General features: G+C 42.8%; 1 protein-coding gene and 1 pseudogene across 2 annotated transcripts in view; both read left to right on the forward strand.

Annotated features, from left to right (window-relative positions):
- The window catches only part of TRAPPC11 (trafficking protein particle complex subunit 11), a 39,343-nt gene extending 21,649 nt beyond the window's left edge, over window positions 1–17,694 (forward strand). For both annotated transcript variants that reach the window (XM_040965797.1, XM_040965796.1), the window contains exons 15-30: window positions 148–293; window positions 538–599; window positions 712–844; window positions 2,503–2,633; window positions 3,786–3,941; window positions 4,871–5,058; window positions 5,173–5,321; window positions 5,487–5,608; window positions 6,310–6,429; window positions 8,158–8,223; window positions 8,341–8,497; window positions 10,373–10,484; window positions 13,144–13,235; window positions 14,563–14,696; window positions 15,664–15,831; window positions 16,968–17,694. In XM_040965797.1, the coding sequence (XP_040821731.1) occupies window positions 148–293; window positions 538–599; window positions 712–844; window positions 2,503–2,633; window positions 3,786–3,941; window positions 4,871–5,058; window positions 5,173–5,321; window positions 5,487–5,608; window positions 6,310–6,429; window positions 8,158–8,223; window positions 8,341–8,497; window positions 10,373–10,484; window positions 13,144–13,235; window positions 14,563–14,696; window positions 15,664–15,831; window positions 16,968–17,012 (1,981 nt within the window). In that variant the 3' untranslated portion in view covers window positions 17,013–17,694. The remainder of the gene's footprint in view (window positions 1–147; window positions 294–537; window positions 600–711; window positions 845–2,502; window positions 2,634–3,785; window positions 3,942–4,870; window positions 5,059–5,172; window positions 5,322–5,486; window positions 5,609–6,309; window positions 6,430–8,157; window positions 8,224–8,340; window positions 8,498–10,372; window positions 10,485–13,143; window positions 13,236–14,562; window positions 14,697–15,663; window positions 15,832–16,967) is intronic.
- On the forward strand, window positions 10,494–11,111 carry LOC121146430 (annotated as a pseudogene).
- Window positions 17,695–18,779: the final 1,085 nt, after the last annotated feature.

An 18,779-nucleotide genomic window follows, 5' to 3' on the forward strand; every position in this document is an offset into this window, starting at 1 on the left:
TAGAACACTTCATGTTTAGCTAAATGTTAAATTATCTTAGTAAGATATTCTTTTTTGATAAGATACGAATGTTCGATTTTTCTCCAGGACCTCCTGGGCTCTTTCTGGCACAGCCGTCTTAGTCGGCCTCCCGTTTCATTCTTTCAGGTTGCTGGATTATGTGATGTGTGACTATCGGAGTGAAGGGTGGTGGACTCTCCTCACGTCTATACTGACCACAGCTCTGAAGTGCTCCTACCTCATGGCCCAGCTCAAGGACTACATCGCCTACTCCCTGGAGCTCCTGGGAAGAGGTAGCTTGCTCTTCCGTCAGTAAAATCTCAGTCCATTTAACCATTTAGCACTCTGCAAGCTTGTCAAAATTTAAAGAATAATACAGTCTCAGGTATTTGACAGCAGCTTTGCTGTGCACAGCTCACTGGGCCTAGTTAGCTCTAGAGGAGGCATTTATTCTTTAATGTTTTTGAAACTTTGCATGAAGTTGATTGACTGACTTGTTTTCAGGGTCTCATTCTTTCCCTTTCTTCTTCATATTAGCTTCAACTCTGAAGGACGACCAGAAATCCAGGATAGAAAAGAACCTCATAAATGTTTTAATGGTAGGTTGGAATTCTTTATCTATAATGTGTTGTAGGAATCTATGTATTTGTGTGTGTGTGTGTGTAGCTTTTCCATCCGGTTGAATGAATGTTTCATTTTCCCTTGGTGCAGAATGAAAGTCCTGATCCTGAGCCCGACTGTGATATTTTGGCAGTGACAACTGCCCAGAAGCTGTGGGCGGACCGAGTGTCTCTGGCTGGCAGCAATGTGTTCACCATAGGAGTGCAGGACTTTGTGCCATTTGGTAAGTTGCCAAGCATCTACAGTGTGATTTCAGAGAAATCCTGATTTCTACCAAATAAATGTGCAGAGTAATAATCTGAAATCCTAAGCACTCAAAAATTTGAACTTTAGGCCTGTGATTTGATGCCGTAAGTGAAGAGTCTACAAATATTAATAATACTGCATGCTGGGTGTCTCTCTCCTTCCCCTTTCGAGAGGCACCCCCTCTCCCGGCTTCCTCTCCGGAGGTGCTTCCCCTTCCCTCTCCCTTCCCTGCTCACCTGGTCCCTTCGCAAATAAACTTTTCTGTCTACAAAAAAAAAAAAAAAAAAAGAGAGAGAGAGAGAGAGAGAGAAAGAAAGAAAAAATGCTGCATGCTGTATAAAATTACCTTTAGGCTGTGTGTCTAATGGGTATATGAAACATAAACGAATTTTGTGCTTAGATTTTGATTCACCTTCCAAGATTTCTCACTTATTCTGTATATATATGTGTGAATATATACAAATTCTCCAGAATTCAAACTATCCGAAGTCTGAAACAGTTCAACCTTTTCAAAAGTATGCTTTTTCCTTCTGCTTACTGATATAAAGAATCAAAATCTTTTTTTTTTTTTAGATTAACTTATTTTTATTGCAATGTCAGATATACAGAGAGAAGGAGAGACAGAGAGGAAGATCTTCCATCCAATGACTCACGCCCCAAGTGACCACAACAGCCAGTACTGTGCGGATCCAAAGCAGGAAGCCCGGAGCTCTTCCGGGTCTCCCACGCAGGCGCAGGGTCCCAAGGTTTTGGGCTGTCCTTGACTGCTTTCCCAGGCCACAAGCAGGGAGCTGGATGGGAAGCAGGGCTGCTGGGATTAGAACCTGTGACCATATGGAATCCCGGTGCGCCCAAGGCAAGGACTTTAGCCGCCAGGCCACCGTGCCGGGCCCAAGATATTAAAATTTTTTAAAAACAAACTTGATTTATGTCTTAAGACATACTTTGTTCATTTGTATACAGGTGTTATTTGAAAGATATTTAAAAAGCTGATTATTTAAGATTTATGTTGGGCTTGGCACCATAGCCTAGTGGCTAAATCCTTTCCTTGCATGCTCGGGATCCCATATGGGCACCAGTTCATGTTCCAGCTGTTCCACTTCCCATCTAGGCTTGTGGCCTGGGAAAGCAGAAGGGGATGGCCCAAGGCCTTGGGACCCTGCACCTGTGTGGGAGACCCCGAGGAGGCTCCTGGCTCCTAGCTTTGGATTGGTTCAGCCCTGGCTGTTATGGCCACTTATTGTGGCGAACAGAAGGTCTTTCTCCCTGTCTCTCTATCTCTCCTCATTATAGATCTGCCTTTCCAATTAAAAAAAAAAAGAGTAAAAAGATTTATGCTTTAATGTATTGGTTGGGATTCTCAAGTTAGTAACAAATGGTTCTTTTCCTTTGAAAACTGTTGACTGGTGTTTCAGAGGCAGCTAGATTTTTAAAATTAAAGATAGTCTGAAACTTTAAAAGTTACAATTTATTTGAGTGAGCTGCATTTGTGTCTGTGAAATGCCTCACTGTACAGAAGTCAGTAAGCGTGGACACTGTGGATGTGCCTTTTCTGAAGAGCAGATGTGGCTCACAGGACAGTGAGTGTGGGGTTAAGCATCTAGTGTGATGCCCCTCTTTTTGTCTTATTTTCAGTGCAGTGCAAAGCCAAGTTTCATGCTCCAAGTTTTCATGTTGACGTACCTGTTCAGTTCGATATTTATCTGAAGGCCGACTGTCCACACCCCATTAGGTTCTCTAAGCTCTGTGTCAGCTTTAATAACCAGGTAATGATACCTTTTAATGTGTTTTCACTGTGTCTGTATCTTACTGTATCTTATCCTCACTTGTGTTAAACCGGGCAACATGAGCTTAGTGAATTTTACATCTTGTTGGTTTCATATGAATTCATCTGCTTGGAGTGTGCTGCCTGGGAGGGCAAATGGACATTCATGTGAGGATGTGCTGAATCTGGGGGGGTCCTGCATTTATTTTGGGGACAGCTGTGGCTATAAACTTATAGTTAAGGCAATAGAATAGAATTAGATAGTTTTTTTTTTTTAAAGATTTATTTTTATTATTTTTTCATTGGAAAGGCGGATATACAGAGAGGAGAGACAGAGAGGAAGATCTTCCGTCCGATGATTCACTCCCCAAGTGAGCGCAACGGCCGATGTTATGCCGATCTGAAGCCAGGAGCCTCTTCCGGGTCTCCCACGCGGGTGCAGGTTCCCAAAGCTTTGGGCCGTCCTCGACTGCTTTCCCAGGCCACAGGCAGGGAGCTGGAAGGGAAGTGGGGCTGCCGGGATTAGAACCGGCGCCCATATGGGATCCCGGGCATGCAAGGCGAGGACCTTTAACCACTTGCGCCACCGCGCCGGGCCCTAGAATTAGATAGTTTTTGTGAAAGACAAAATAGCATAGGAGTGCAGAATATTTAAATATGCATAAGCTTTCCAGTGAAGTGAATATTAAATAGAAGAAGTAAGAGCACCATGGATTGAAATTTGTGGACCCTGTGAATCAAAGCAACAACGACAAAAAAGTGGGCAGGAGGTCTTTGAGGGATAAACAGGAAGCACCAGAGGAGAGTGAGACATGGGAAGTGTTTTCATACCCCAGAGGTGCAGTACAAAGCAAGCGCTTCCAGGAAAGGAGGTGGACGCAGCATTTGGTATCGCAAGGATTAGAACTCCGTTTCTCTCTCTACCGAAGGTTCGCTGAAGTCAGTTGTGTACAGTTAACTTGCCTTTTCTCTTGGGGCAGCAGGGACTTCTGGAATGTCTCTGTTTGGCATAAAAATATCTTCCTTTATTAGTAACCCTTGATAGTGCATTGGTGCTAGTGGAGTCGAAGGTAAATGCGCTCCAGCCCCTTGATGTTCAGTGCTGGCTTAGCAGGCCGTGCAGTCTATAAAGTGCGAACCTTATCTCTTTCAGGAATACAACCAGTTCTGTGTGATAGAAGAAGCATCTAAAGCAAGCGAAGTTTTGGAAAATCTGAATCAAGGAAAAATGTGCTTGGTGCCTGGAAAAACAAGAAAATTGTTATTTAAGTTTGTTGCAAAAACTGAAGATGTAGGCAAGAAAATTGAGGTTAGTTATGCATTGTTCTTAACAGTTTTGGGGGGGATTTGTTCAAAAAGTAAAACGATTGTGTCATAAAATTGTAAATAATGTAGAAATGTATCAAGTGAAAAGATGAAATTTCCCCCTGGACTTTCCTCAGAGTTGGTAGTTTTCTTGCTATACATTTTATATGAATGTATTTATAACTTAATTTTTTTCCAATTAAAAAAATTTAGAATGTGTTGTACATAATACTCTATAGTTGGCTTTTTTCACATAGTATGTGTATTAGACATTATTTTCTGTTAATACAGAAGACTTACCTTATTTTGTTTAATGCTATATGATCAATTCTTTTTTTATTATAACCCAGAATATATTTGCATATTTCAACATTGCAGACCCCATATATATATATATATATATATATATTTTAAAGTAAACCTTTTTTAGACAATTGAGTTGCTTGAATTGTCTCTTAGAAGCATGTGGTGAAAGTATGCTATTGCCACTCTCCGGAGGCACCAGCTTGGGAGGCTCCCCATGTCTCAGTGTAATCATCTGTAAAGTGGGGCTAATACAACCTATTTCCTAGGCTATTAGGAGGATTAAATCAGCCCGTGTAAATGACTTGAAACAGTGATGAGCCCATAGTATGTGCCTATGAACTCTTTCCATGTTTTGAATGGAAATAGTTAACTAATCTGAGCTTGTGTCGTTAAGATAGTATCACCAGTATTCCCATAACTATTTGTGTGAACCTATGAACCTTAGCCAGGAAGTTAGCCAGGAAGTCAGCCAGAAGCAGGTGAAATCTGGGGGGCCCACCAGAGTGTGGTTCTGGCTTATGCTAGCAGTCGGGGCCGGGAGGAACCCCATCGGCCGACGTGTGGTTTTGCTGAGAGGGAATGGTGACAGGAATGGATGGCATTTCTGACAAGCCCTTCCTCTGTTAGATCACGTCGGTGGATCTGGTCCTGGGCAATGAGACGGGCCGCTGCGTGGTTCTAAACTGGCAGGGAGGAGGCGGAGATGCCGCCTCCACTCAAGAAGCCTTGCAGGCTGCGCGGTCCTTCAAGCGGCAGCCCAAGCTCCCGGGGCGCGAGGTGCCCTGGGACAGCATCGTCATTCAGACCAGCACCATGTAAGTTGGCAGCGCTCAGCCTGCCCACCCACCAGGTGCCGCTGTTTCCTGTTTGCTTTATCCGTAGTACTTAAAGGTTCTGTTGCTTACCGAAGTTTTTTTTTTCCCCTCAAGGATCATTTCCAGAGTTCCAAACATTTCTGTGCATCTGAAACACGAACCTCCCGCCCTGGCTAACGAGATGTACTGTTTGGTTGTGACTGTTCAGTCCCATGAGAAGACCCACATCAGAGACGTGAAGCTCACTGCTGGGCTAAAGCCAGGCAAGCGTTCGCCTTCTTTCCCTTTCTTTTTTAAAGTTAAATTTAATCAACTAGAGGATGTTTGCCTAAAAACTGCTGTGACATAGCACTCTGCATGGAGTGATGTTTGTTAGGATAATGATTGGATTTCCTACATGTCAAAAACACCAGTGTTAACACTTTTAGGACAGGATGCCAACTTAACTCAGAAAACCCACGTGACCCTTCACGGGACAGAACTGTGCGATGAGTCCTACCCAGCTTTGCTCACGGACATTGCGGTCGGAGACCTCCATCCCGGCGAGCAGGTGAGCCAGGCCTGCTGCGATTGGAGAGAAAATGAGGCTTTTGTAGTTTCAGGCTCTAGTGGAGCCTTTCTGTAGCATACCCGAGGACTGTTCATGATGAATGCGCTATCCACAGTTTACCTATTTAAGTGTATGGATTGTGTTAAGTTTTTAGTATAAGGAGTTTTAGGATGAATGACTAATTGGGAGAATTAGATGCCTCATAAATTAACTGTTAGTGCAATAATCTCTAAATCAACATCTGTTTCCAAACAAAATAGAAACAGTTCCTTAGAAGTTGCAAGTGATTTTTTTTTAAAGGATTTGTTTTTATTTGAAGAACAGATTTACATAGAGAGAAGGAATGACAGAGATCTTCCAACCACTGGTTCATTCCCTAAATGGCCACAGTGGTTGGAGCTCGGCCAGTCAGAAGCCAGGAGTCTGGAGCTTCTTCTGGGTCATCTTCTTGAAGATGTTTCCCCAGGTCCATGAGCAGGGAGTTGGATCAGAAGTGAAGCAGCCAGGACTTGAACTGATGCCCATATGGGATGCTGGTACTTCAGCCACAGGCTTAATATGCTGTGCCATGACACTTACCCAGAAGTTGAGGATAAAAAAGTAGACATAGTACAGTCTAAAAGGTGGAACAATTATCCTGGAGTATGTAAGAGAAGGAAGTCTGTAGTATTACTTAAATTCTAACACTGATTTTGTTTCAGCTGGAAAAGACATTATATGTTCGCTGTGGAACAGTAGGTTCAAGAATGTTTCTTGTCTACGTTTCTTACCTAATCAATACAACAGTTGAAGAAAAAGAGATTGTTTGCAAGTGTCACAAGGTACCGTTGTCATAACTCCTTCACCAAGCACCCTGTGTAGAATGTTCCCCTAGGTTGTGTTATTTAAATTTACCTGTAAAATGGGGAGTGCATAGTCCATTTAAACTAGACATCCACTGACTTCTATCATTTGTACTGAGATTAGTTCACACTGACATTCATTTTTCAAATATTAGAAAAATGGCTGTTGCAGTTTTCCATATAGGGAATCATCATGTTTGATTTCATACAAATCACTCAGTAGATAGAATCTATAAGTTGAGTTGTGTGGAGATCTTAGAGAGAAAGAGGTCTGCCTTTTTTGCAATCTTCTGTTATTAGTAACAATTCTTGTGAAACTGTTTTCATACATGCACATTGGAAGGCAGTGAGAGTAGGAGCAAGGTCCGCACCGCCGAGGAGGCTGCTGCAAGAGCTGCGCTATGTTGAGGATGAGGCTCTCCTGCTTCCGGAAATGCGCAGCATCTTCTTACACTGGTGTAACCATATGGTGGGCAGTGCCTCTAGACACAGAAAACCATGAGACCGACCATCTTCTGGGTTTCACCAGCAGTGTTCTCTCAGCTTGTCCTTGAGTCCTGGGAACTTAGCCCCATGGAGGAAGATGTTTCTCAGTTTGGGAATTTGTCGTTTGGTTATGGCCACAGCATCTTGACCATGGGCTGTGTACAAGTCGCTGGGGGAGAAAGCCAACCCTGAAGTTAGCAGGATTTCCCAGTTGGGAGGGATGATGACATGTACTCAACGGGCAAAAATTACATAGCGCCTGATGTCATTTCTTAGAACCCTCGTTGGTGCATTAGGAGATGAATGTGCTAGTTTCAGCAGTTTGTGTGCTGTATATCATTTCGTTCTTATAACAACGGCATGAAGAACATGAAACCACAATGTAAAGAGGTCATCTGATTTCCCAAGGTCATATCCCTATTCCCAAGGTTACACAGGGTCAGAATCCTGATCTGTGTGGCTAGCATTACAGTTACAGGATTCACCACCAGGTGGGTTGTTTTCCCAACAGTCTGTTAGAGAGGCAATGCATGGTATTTGCTAGCAGTAGGGGCTGCAGGATCAGATTCTGTTCAGCGTCTGCCTTATGTCTAAAAGTGTGTGACCTGCTCATCTAAAAGTGGCAGTTAGAATAGCACCCCTTTTCCTTGAATAGCTATGAGTCTTACCAGGGGAGGTCTTCAAAAAAAGTTCAATAAGATTGCATTTTATAAAAAAGCTGTGCATAGATTTCAAAAACATTTTACACCAAAATTAATTTAGCATTTAATTCCCTCTTATACCAAACTTTTTGGAGTATTCTGATGCCTAATAATACATGGGTAGTAGTTATAACAAACATCTGTCATACTGCATTACTATTCTAGTCAGCTTGAGTTGGGCTGTAGTGTAAAACACTTGGGCAAAAGGAAGGCACGGATTCTGGGCGTGACAGCAGCAGCTTTGGGGCTCTGCGTGAGGCCCTTCATTGCTGTTAGCATCTGCTTCCTTTTCTGTGAGGTGAGAATGAGAACGAGCCTTGCACTTGTCTAGATCCAGAGGATGATATATTTGCAATAGTGAACACCTACGAAAAGGGCCTTTCCTTCCTAACATTTATCTTATTAGATCAGTTGTGGGATCTGGATTTTATTTTTTTTCTTTGACCTCTGATTTTGAAATTGTATTTGAACGAAAAGATTTACAAAAGCCATGAAAATGTGTCCTTGGTTTTTCTTGCAGGATGAAACAGTAACAATAGAAACTGTCTTGCCATTTGAGGTGGCGATGAAATTTGTTTCTACAAAGGTATGCTTCTGTGGCCCACATGGTGGAAATCATTCAGGTTAAAAAAAAATGGACTGGAAATTGACACAAAACAGGTGACTCTGCTTCCTGACCACCTCTTCTCCTTCTCTGTGCCAGTTTCAGTCCCTGGACAGGGTCTATGCCGACATCCCCTTTCTGTTGATGACGGATCTCCTGAGCACCTCGCCCTGGGCCCTCACGATCGTGTCCAGTGAGCTGCAGCTCGCTCCTTCCATGACCGCCGTGGACCAGCTGGAGTCCCAGGTGGACAGAGGTGAGCCACCAAGGGCGGGCCTGTGGGCAAGCCAGTGCCATGGCTGGCCTTGCTGAGGGAACTTGAAACTTTTCCAAACTCTCCCAAAAGCGAATGCAATTAAATTAAAGTAAACTCAGTATCATTTACTGTTCGTGTAAGTTGCTTCATTTTCAGAGATTAGATTTCTTTTCTGCTCTAATGGTGTGCTTTAAAAATGTACTGGAGGGCGACATCTGGCTCAGCGGCTAAGTCACTGCCCACATCCTTACTGGAGTGTCTGAGTTCAAGTCCCAGCAATGCTGCTGGTTTCAGCATTCCTCCTAATGCAGGTCTTGGGGACTGCGCTGACATTGTGGTCATCTGGGGAGTGACCCACGAAAGAAAGGTACTCAGTCTCTCTCTCAAGGGAGGTTTGAATTAATGCCTTTTGTTTGTTTGTTTAAGATTTATTTATTTTCGTTGGAAAAGCAGATATACAGAGAGGAGGAAAGACAGAGAGGAAGATCTTCTGTCCACTGATTCACTCCCCAACTGGTCGCAACTGCTGGGGCTGAGCCGATCTGAGCCCAGGAGCCAGGAATTCTTCTGGGTCTCCCACATGGGTGCAGGGTCCCAAGGCCTTGGGCTGTGCTCAACTGCTTTCCCAGGCCACAAGCAGGGAGCTGGATGGGATGCAGGGCTTCCGGGACATGAACTGGCGCCTATATTGGAGCCCAGGGCCTGCAAGGCAAGGACTTTAGCCACTAGGCTACTGTGCTGGGCCCTGGCAAGGCAGATTTACACAGAGAGAAAGAGCTTCCATCTACTGGTTCTTTCCCCAAATGGCCTCACTGGCCAGAGCTGAGCGGATCCAAAGCCAGGAAGCAGTAGCTTCTTCTGGGTCTCACATTGGTGCAGGGTCCTAAGGTTTTGGTCCGTCCTCTACTGCTGTCCCAGGCCACAAGCAGGGAACTGGATCAGAGGTGGAGTACAAACCAGGACATGAAGCAGCACCCATATGGGATGCTAATGCTTGGAGTTTGAGGATTAGCCATTTGAGCCATTGTGCCAGTCCCGGGTTCATTCATTTAAAATTAATCATTTACAATGTATCTTTTCACATTTCTTAAAACTACCTAAAACTACTTCAAGTTGACTTTTTTACCACATCATGCATATTACCCACTGCTCACAATCAGAAATCTGTTGAGTCTATTGCAGCCTGATGTTTAAGGACCTTGTTACTTCATAGCTTTTATCACAGATTTGTTAAAATTGGCATTAGTCAGGAGGCACCTTTGCCTGCTGGCATTTGCAGGAGTGGCACTGCAGTCTGAAGCGCTGCATGGTAGAGGAGCTTCACTGTAGGTAAGTGCAGATGTTGTCTTCACGGCACTTTCTGCAGGATCGGCCGGAGGAAGGCTTCCTTGCAGAGGTCAGTGGCTGTGTTGGGTGGAGCCAAGGCATTGTGCAATGTATTTTCATTTGAGGCTCAGTAACATGTATTTATTCAGAGATAGGCAGACTTTTCTGGAAGAACATTTCAAATACTTTTAAAGTGTCTAAAATTTTTTTTATCCCTTTCTCCACTCTGAAATAATTTCTTTAGCAACAGGAAAAATAATCACCATGGGATACTATTCTGTCTCCACTTGTTAAATAGAACATTGTTGCAGGTGCGTGGGCATCCAACTGGCTGTTAGCACAAGAGCGTATTGATATGTTAACAAAAACACTGGATTTTGTGATCCTGAGGAAGTTCATTTGACTTTTTTGAATCTTAGTCTCCAAGTCTCCATAAGTACTTGATATATACAGTTGATAAAGTATTCCTTCTTTGTTATATTACCTGGATGTGAAACTCCTTTTACAGACGAAGCCATTTATAAGACTTATAAAGACCCTTTCTTGTAGTTGTCTTACAGACTGGAGAGAGTGCTAGTGAATGCTTTTGTCTTCGATGCCCATCTGTTGGACCTGTTGAAGGTGGAGTAGCAACTGGACATTATATTATCTCCTGGAAGAGGTAAAAATTATATCTCCTCTCTCTTGTTCAGTGTCTTTGCTGTTTTGATATCTTGCTTATTTGTTCTTGCCATTGATTAATTGAGAACTTCCATCATTCTAAAGATCAGAATAGAAATCTCAAGAGTTTAACTGACCATTTATCAAAAAAGACAAAGACTAAAAGTGATCATTAAATTTTAATTTGCGGCACATCCATACTGTCCCGGGGTGGAGACTGCGTAGTCCTGGACCTTCCAACTCTAACTCGGGGCTCTTGCTGCAAAGATGCTCCGCCAGGTGCTTGGGCAGACTGGGAAGCACCCCAGCTTGATTCCCTTCTTCTTGTTTTTTCTTTTTTTTTTGGAGTAGGAGGTCCTGGGGTTGTCAGTTGGGACAGAAAATGTAACCCAGAACCCTGAACAAACTGGTTCCCAGTGATCAGTACGGGTTCTACTCAGTGAATGCGGATTATGGCAAACTGAAGAAAGAAGGTCCAGACTTCTAAATGAAATGTGTCGGTACAAAGCTGCTTAGAATAAAGTTCTTCCAGAAGCCATCCACACAATTTTCCACTTAACCAGGAAATACTTCTCCTTTAAATGCATGCAGTCCTGTTGATTTATTGGAGTTTACTACACTGAATAAATATGAGAAACTTGAAAAAAGTTTTTTTTTAATTTGCATTTGTCACAATTGGTGACTTATATGCTAAGGAAATTTTAACCACAATGCATTTGAAGGTGAGACCATTAAAAAATATCAGATCCTCATTTGTCCTCATTTGTAATCAATAGACTTGCCTACGTAGAAAACACAAATCAATTAAGAAACCATTAAAATTGTGAAGTTTAGCAAGATTGTTAGACATATCATCAGTAATATAAGTTTCTCAGCAGTTTATGTATTTTTTAAAAATTTATTTATTTGTAAGACAGAGTTGAGACAGGTAGAGACAGAGAAAGAGAGAGAGAGATCTTTCATCTACTTGTTCTCTTGCCAGATGGCTGCATCAGCTGGGGCTGGGCCTAGCTGAAGTTATACTGAAGCCGGGAGCTTCTTCCAGGTCTCCCACATGGGTGCAGGGACCCAGGCACTTGGTCCATCCTCCACTGCTTTCCAGACACATTAGCAGAAAGCTGGATGAGAAGTAGAGCAGCTGGGACAGGAACCAGTGCCCATATGAGATAGCAGCATTACAGGCAGAAACTTAACTTGGTATACCACAATGCTGGCCCCCTAAACAGTATATTTTTTAAATCGATATTGTTTACATAGCAACCAAAATTCTAAGGTATCTAAGAATATATTTAATAAATAATGTACCTTACCTTTATGGAGAAAATTGTAAAGCTTTACCACATTACCCGAAGACCTAAGAAATCTTTGATGAGATTACTTTTGGGGGTTGTTCAATGGATTTTCTGCAGTTTCTTCAATATCAGGACAGTTATTTTTACATAACCTGGTGGTGTTGATTGTAAAATTTGTGTAGAAAAGCAAGAAGTCAGAAGTGGTGAGGATACTGCAGACGGAGAGCTGAGCAGTAGTGCCTGCCCTTCTGACTCCAGAACTGACTGTGAAGGTAAATAAGGCAGCAGGACAAGGGAGTGTCCAGAAATAGATGAGAGATGCACACATGTGTGGAAATCACACTTGACAGAGGCAGCGCTGAAGGTTGGTGAAAAAGAGATGAATTTTAGTCGTTAGTGGTAAACAACTCATTATCCTTTTGGAACAAATTTAGATCATATGCTAAATATAAAAATTCCGGCACACTAAAGCTCTAATTATAAGAGATCAAAATGTACTACTTTCAGTGGAATGTGTGAGAGAAGTGCTGTATGAATAGGGAGGAATTTCTTCAAGGTACAAAGGTGTGAGCCACAAAAATTGATGAATTTGATTTCTTAAAATCGTTTTCTACTTCATTAAAAAAATGCCATGAAGAAAGGGAAATGACAAAATATAAACTTTGGAAGAGGGCCCAGCACAATTGCGTAGTGGTTAGGGTCCTCGCCTTGCATGCCCAGGATCCCATGTGGGCCCCGGTTCTAATCCTGGCAGCCCTGCTTCCCATCCAGCTCCCTGCTTGTGGCCTGGGAAGGATGGCCCAAAGCCTTGGGACCCTGCACCCACGTGAGAGACCCGGAAGAAGTTCCTGGATCCTGGCTTCGGATTGGCTCGACTCTAGCTGTTGTAGTCACTTGGGAAGTGAATCAGTGGACAGAAGATCTTCCTCTCTGTCTCTCCTCCTCTCTGTATATCTGGCTTTCTAATAAAAATAAATAAACCTTAAAAAAAAAAACAACCTTCAAAGGCATATTAGGAAAACTGACAAAAGGTTAGTGTCAGTTTTCATGTCCCTACGGTACCGCTTCCAAAATCCTGTGTGAAATGATGTGTTGTGCGATTGACTGACCAACGCAGCTTCCGAATTCATCACCCGCTGGGAGAAACAAGAGGCAGCCATGGCTTAGGACGTTTGTCAATCAGAAAAACTAGCAAAAGCGAGGTTCTCAAGTTCCTACTTCATAAAATACTTCTATTAATCAAGTTTTGGGAAATAAATGCAGACTTTACTTTTCCTTGAGACTGCTTGTGAACGTGCCCATTGCATTTTTTATTTGTCCGCCTCTTGTATCGCCTGTGAGTGTAAGAGGTGACCTCTTCTGCCGTAGGACTTCGGCCGCGGAAGGCATTCCTGCCATCAGCACGGTCATCACTCTGCCGCACGTGATCGTCGAGAACATCCCGCTGCACGTGAACGCAGGTAGCAGGAGCACGAACTGTGCTTGATAAAAATCATCCAAAGTTAACGGGCATTTTAACTTCTAAGGTCTTCGCTTTTTAACTGTGAAGAAGACTTTCCAGTTTTTTTTTTTTTTGTCTTGTTTTGTTTTGATATAAAGTCAGGTTATGGCCAATCTTGTTTCATCTCTACCCCCACACCCTCCTCCTACCCCCTTACTTTGAAACAAATCCAAGATAGTGTTGCATCCCTAAATATTTCCATTTCCCTCTTAAGATGTCAGCTTTGTTTCTAGATGTACTTGTAAAACCATTGTCATGATTTAAACTGTTAGCAGTAATTTCTTCATATCAGTGTTGAAATTGTGCTAGTTGACAGTGAACGTTTTTTTCAGTTTATTTGAGGTCTAGAAGCTGACGCTATTTGTACGTAATCTGTAGGTCAGCTGACTGACTCCCATCCTCGCCCCTCTGCTGGTCACCCCCCCATCCCTTCACCTGCTACTACTTCCCCCATCGCCACACCCTCCACCACCACCATTTCCATCTCTCTGCTTTCTTGCTTGCTTTTTATTTGTTGGAGAAACCAAGTCATTTGTAAAACTTCCCACGGCCTAGGTTTTGCTGATTGCACGTGGTTATTTTCTTGGCCTGTTGATGTACATCGGTAGGTAGTCTGTAGGCTTGGTTACATTCAGGATCAAAGCTGTGTCAAGAATACTCTCTGTCTGATGGTACTGCCCCATCAGAAGGCGTGAGTAGCTATCATTGCTTTTGCCCTACTGGAATGCTGTCAGGCAGAGAAGCTTCCTGTTACCATGGTTACCTCATGTCTGTAATAATTCTGAAAAAATGATGTATAGTGCTTCCTTCAGCAGCAGGTGTGCTAGAATTGGATGATTCAGGCGAGATCAGCATGGCCCCTGCACACGGACATAAAATGATACAGGAGTCCATATTTTTTAATTTTAGGAAATATAAAGTGGTAGAACTACAAAGGACTCGCAGGCCAAGCAAGGAACAGTATAAATTGAATGAATGAATGAAAGAAAATTTTATAGACAATTTCACTAAAACATAACTTTCATTCATTCTAGATTAGAATCTAGAATCTAGAATCAGGATCCTGCCTGGCACTGAACAGGAAATGTTGTATAATTTCCTTAAATATCAGTCATTCATAGAAGATTTTCTTAGTCGGTTTTATCCTGTATCTGTTATTTAATCAAAGCATTTTCTTACCTGGCAAGAACACAGAACTGTGCCTATAGAATGAGATACATTCTCAGAAAGAGTCCTTAAATGGTGAGCTATCTTTGTTAACCAAAGGGCACGCACTTTCTCTCTAGATCTGCCATCTTTTGGGCGTGTCAGAGAATCATTACCTGTCAGATATCACCTGCAGAATAAGACCAACCTGGTTCAAGATGTGGAAGTTTCTGTGGAGCCCAGTGATGCCTTCATGTTCTCAGGCCTCAAACAGGTATAGTCCACCTCGCTGTGGTGCTCCTGTAGACCCAGCAATGCAAATGTTGTGCTGATCTGTGCTGACTGGTGATAGTAGATTTTTAAGCACTTTTAAAGACATAGTAGGGGGAGGGGAAACCCCAGAGCCTATGGAACTGCATTGTATGATTAATAATAATAATATGAAATACAGTAAAAAAGACATAATTAAGAGAACAGGCATGTCATTGACACCAGTAGTACCTGTGCTATGTTCTTAGTCCTATGTTTGTTGTTAAATGCAAAAAACAGTGTAAGAAATATGCGTTAGGTCCATCCCCTCTTTTGCATTGATGATATGTTAAATACAATGCCAGCTATAATTTATGAGTACCCCATGCACATATACACCTGCACACGTCGTACACATGTGCACTCAGTCCTCACCTTTCTTGGTCATCCTGATCTTTTCCAGGTATGACTTCTAAGTCGTTAGGAAATACAAAGATGCCAAAATCTTACCAGTTTGTGCTCTTTTCTAAAATACTGTTAAAGGCCTCAAAGTGTCTTACCCCCACCAGTTACTTACCTTACACAAAGACAAAATTTCTAAAAATATCAGAAAAACTAGTTGTCTTCTGTTGACATAAATTGTCTACAGACAGACATTCCTCCACAAATTGACTTGTAACATATTGTAACACATTGTGAATATGGAATCTACCCAGCCTAAGACACAGAAAATACCAGCCTAGTCGTATTCTTCCTAACCGGGTGTAAGTGGCCTGTTAGATACTGTGTTGTTCTAATCCACTTCCTTTCTGCCTCATCCTGACCGTGTGCTGAATTCAGCCTCATACTCTGCGTTCTGTGACTAGGGGATGGACTATTTTACCTGAAGAATCTAAGTGTCCAGTCTTGTGTAAATAGTTGAGGGGTGCAGCCCGCGGGGGTTGTTGGTATGTGTATTTGATTAGCTTTCCCCATAACTTTTTGTGATGCAGATTCGGTTGCGGATCCTGCCTGGCACTGAACAGGAAATGTTGTATAATTTCTATCCTCTGATGGCCGGGTACCAGCAGCTGCCATCTCTAAACATCAACCTACTTCGATTTCCGAACTTCACAAATCAGCTGCTGAGACGTTTTATACCCACCAGTATTTTTGTAAAGGTATGGCTGAGATTTTTTCTGCTGTTTTAAATTCACTATCTTTAAAACAAAAAAGCATTTATTTGCCACGTAAACTTCATTGAACAGTGTTTTGAAGTTAATGGTTGCAATTTTGACTTTTACGCAAATTGGGTAATATTGCTATTGAACTCTTATTTAATCTCAGAGATTATCATTCCTTTGTATAAATAATAACTTACCCTTCCATTATCCTTGAACACAAGGTCTCTGCATTGACAGAGGAGTGAGTGCCTTAGTGTGTTTTTAAATTGCAGTTAGTTTGTAACTTGGTGTCAACCACAATGAATGAATTTCTAAGTATCCTGATCTTTCTCAGTTCTCTACAGCTGTGCCATCCCAGACCCCCTTCTGAAAATGATCACTTGTCGGCAAATGTAGATCAGGATTTTGAGTTTAATTTAAAAATGAGACAATTCCCAGGTTTCTCCAATAAGGGAATATGTGGGATGGTCACAGACTGAGAGTGAATTGGTGGAGCAAGTGGCCCCAAGCCCAGCCGTCACCTAGACTGAGCTATTTCCAGATGCTGTCCCCTGGTACTCCTGGGTTCTCTGGGTAACTCCAGATACAGGAGTAGATTGGGATCCTGCATGCCCGCTTCCACTGTAGCTCTTTTGAAATGAGAGGTTTACATTGCTAACTACTTTGTGTCTTTTTCAAATGTTGGAAACTGTCCATTATTATAATCCAGGATTTGGTTAATTATAAAACACTCTTTTGTTAATATATCTTCCCTATTATTTTTACTTTTATTTTTCCAGACTTGGTGCAGCTTATTTTTTTTTTTTTCATCTGGAAAAGAAAATTTTATTATTGACTCTTGTAAACTATATCCCATACCCACACTCATCGTGTTGCAACAGTAGCTTTTAAACGCGGTTCTTGCTCTCACACCTGCAGTCCCTCCGCAGGGAAGGGGCCCCTGTGCCGGGACCGTCACAGGCTGAAGTGGAGAGAGAAGTGCGGTTAGAGAGGTTGCGCATTTGAGTTTGATCTGGGGATGTATGAGTATTCTGACTTCGTAGGACAGTTGGGAGAATTTTAGAGTCCTTTGAGTAATGCAGTTTTGCGATTATTGCCACTGTGTAAACCGTGTTGTTTGTGCCCCTTTACAGCCGCAGGGCCGCCTAGTGGATGATGCTTCCATCGCTGCGGCGTGATGTTCCTGACGGACCCTGGGCTGCCCCGCAGGGAAGCCGGGCAGGCGGCTGTGGCAGTCTCATGTGAACTGTAGCTTTGATCATGGTGAAATTACCCTTTTCTATTTTTTAATGAATATTACAGAAACTCGAGGATTCCATGCTTACACTGTTAGGAAAATCTCTCCTCTCTTACAGTTCCACTAATAAATATTTGAAATCTGTCCGTGTGACATGAAAGTGTGATTGTCAAACATTGATCTCTGAATTGTAGAGTCTTTGAAAGTGACAGACTTCCATGTGGCATGGCAGAGGAAAATGAAGCCTCTCAAATGTCAGCGGACAAAGAAAGGAAAAATGCACACAGTCTGCCCCAGGGAAGTTGGGAATCTACGAGTCTCCGGGAGGGGCAGGTTCAGATTTCTGGAAGGATCTGAACTGTGCGCATAATTTCTGACAAACTGGTAGTTTTCAGAAAGATACCAGGTCTAATACAAGAGCCTTTAGTCCTGTTTCAAAAGAACTATTTGCAACTCTTAAAAATTCATGTGAATAAAACCCAGAGGGTGAAATTTGTCTTTGTAAAAATACCGGAATAATTTAAAACTGCCTGATATCCTAGAAAAATTCTGCTATTTAAAAAGCGGCAACATTGTAAAAAGGAAATGCTGCTGTAAATAAATCACACTCAGTCTCAACCGTGCTTGGGAGTGTCTTGGATTTGTTTGAGCTGGGCTAATTTCAGACTCATGTGACAGCTTTTCTGGGAGTCGTGGACGTCAGGGTGGCTGGGTTACCGCTGGCTCTGCTGGCTCTAGGGGAGGCTGGTGGTAGACTAGGCTGCCCTGCGCACCTGACTTTGGGGGCTGTCTAGGAGCGAGTCTAACCTCAGCTGCTTCCTCACTGGGTGACCTTGTTCAGGTTACCTGCCATCTGTGTAGACCGTGTTCTCATATTGAGGATGTGGGTGGGGAGATAACACGGGCTCCTGTATGAGATGGAATGGTGCCCAGCCCAGAGACAGTGCTCAGCTGGCGCTCCCTGCGCCCCTCCTCCTGCTTTCTACATAATCCATTATGTAAGTGAAGACACAACATGTAGAAATACAAGTGTGTGTATATGTAAATACAAAAACTGTAAATAGAAGTTGCACAAAACACACTCTGCATACTCAGAAAAACTTCCTTTGTTGTTACTTGCTGAAGTGATTTCATGACCTTTAACGGGTTGTAATCTGCACTGAAAATTCGCCAAGATCCTCAGCTGACAAAGATCTTTGACAAGCCTTTGAATTCTAAGATGTTTTGCTGTGCTTACATAATAATAAAGATCTCGAGGGTGCCAGCTCTGCCATTGTGAAGCATGAGGTGCGTGTTTGTGCTGAGTACTGACGTATGCTTCAAGAGTAACTAGCATCGAGATCCGTGTGGCCACGTGACTGTGTGCTACCGGGAACATATCACTCAAGAGCTTCCTCTTCGATCTTCTGTAGAGTTCATATTTCCCAATCAAGAATTCTCACCAATCGTAAATAATACTACAAATATAGTCTCTATTCCTTTTCTAAAACCTTGAATTGAAATTTAATTTTCATTCAGTTATACATCGTGACCTACCCTGGGTTCAAAAATCAAAATGGTATCAGGAGCTGCTGATGGGCAGCGGTGCTAAGTGTCAGGAAGCACCAGGGCGCCTCGCTGCCCCCATGCAGGCAGGGTCGCCCGTGACAGGGGGATGTCCCGGGTGTCTTCAGCCTGGGTAACTGGGCCCAGCACTGCTCCCCACACA

This window comes from Ochotona curzoniae, unplaced genomic scaffold (assembly GCF_017591425.1).
Source record: "Ochotona curzoniae isolate NIBS_2020 unplaced genomic scaffold, NIBS_Ocur_1.0 scaffold_4505, whole genome shotgun sequence".
NCBI lineage: Eukaryota > Metazoa > Chordata > Mammalia > Lagomorpha > Ochotonidae > Ochotona > Ochotona curzoniae.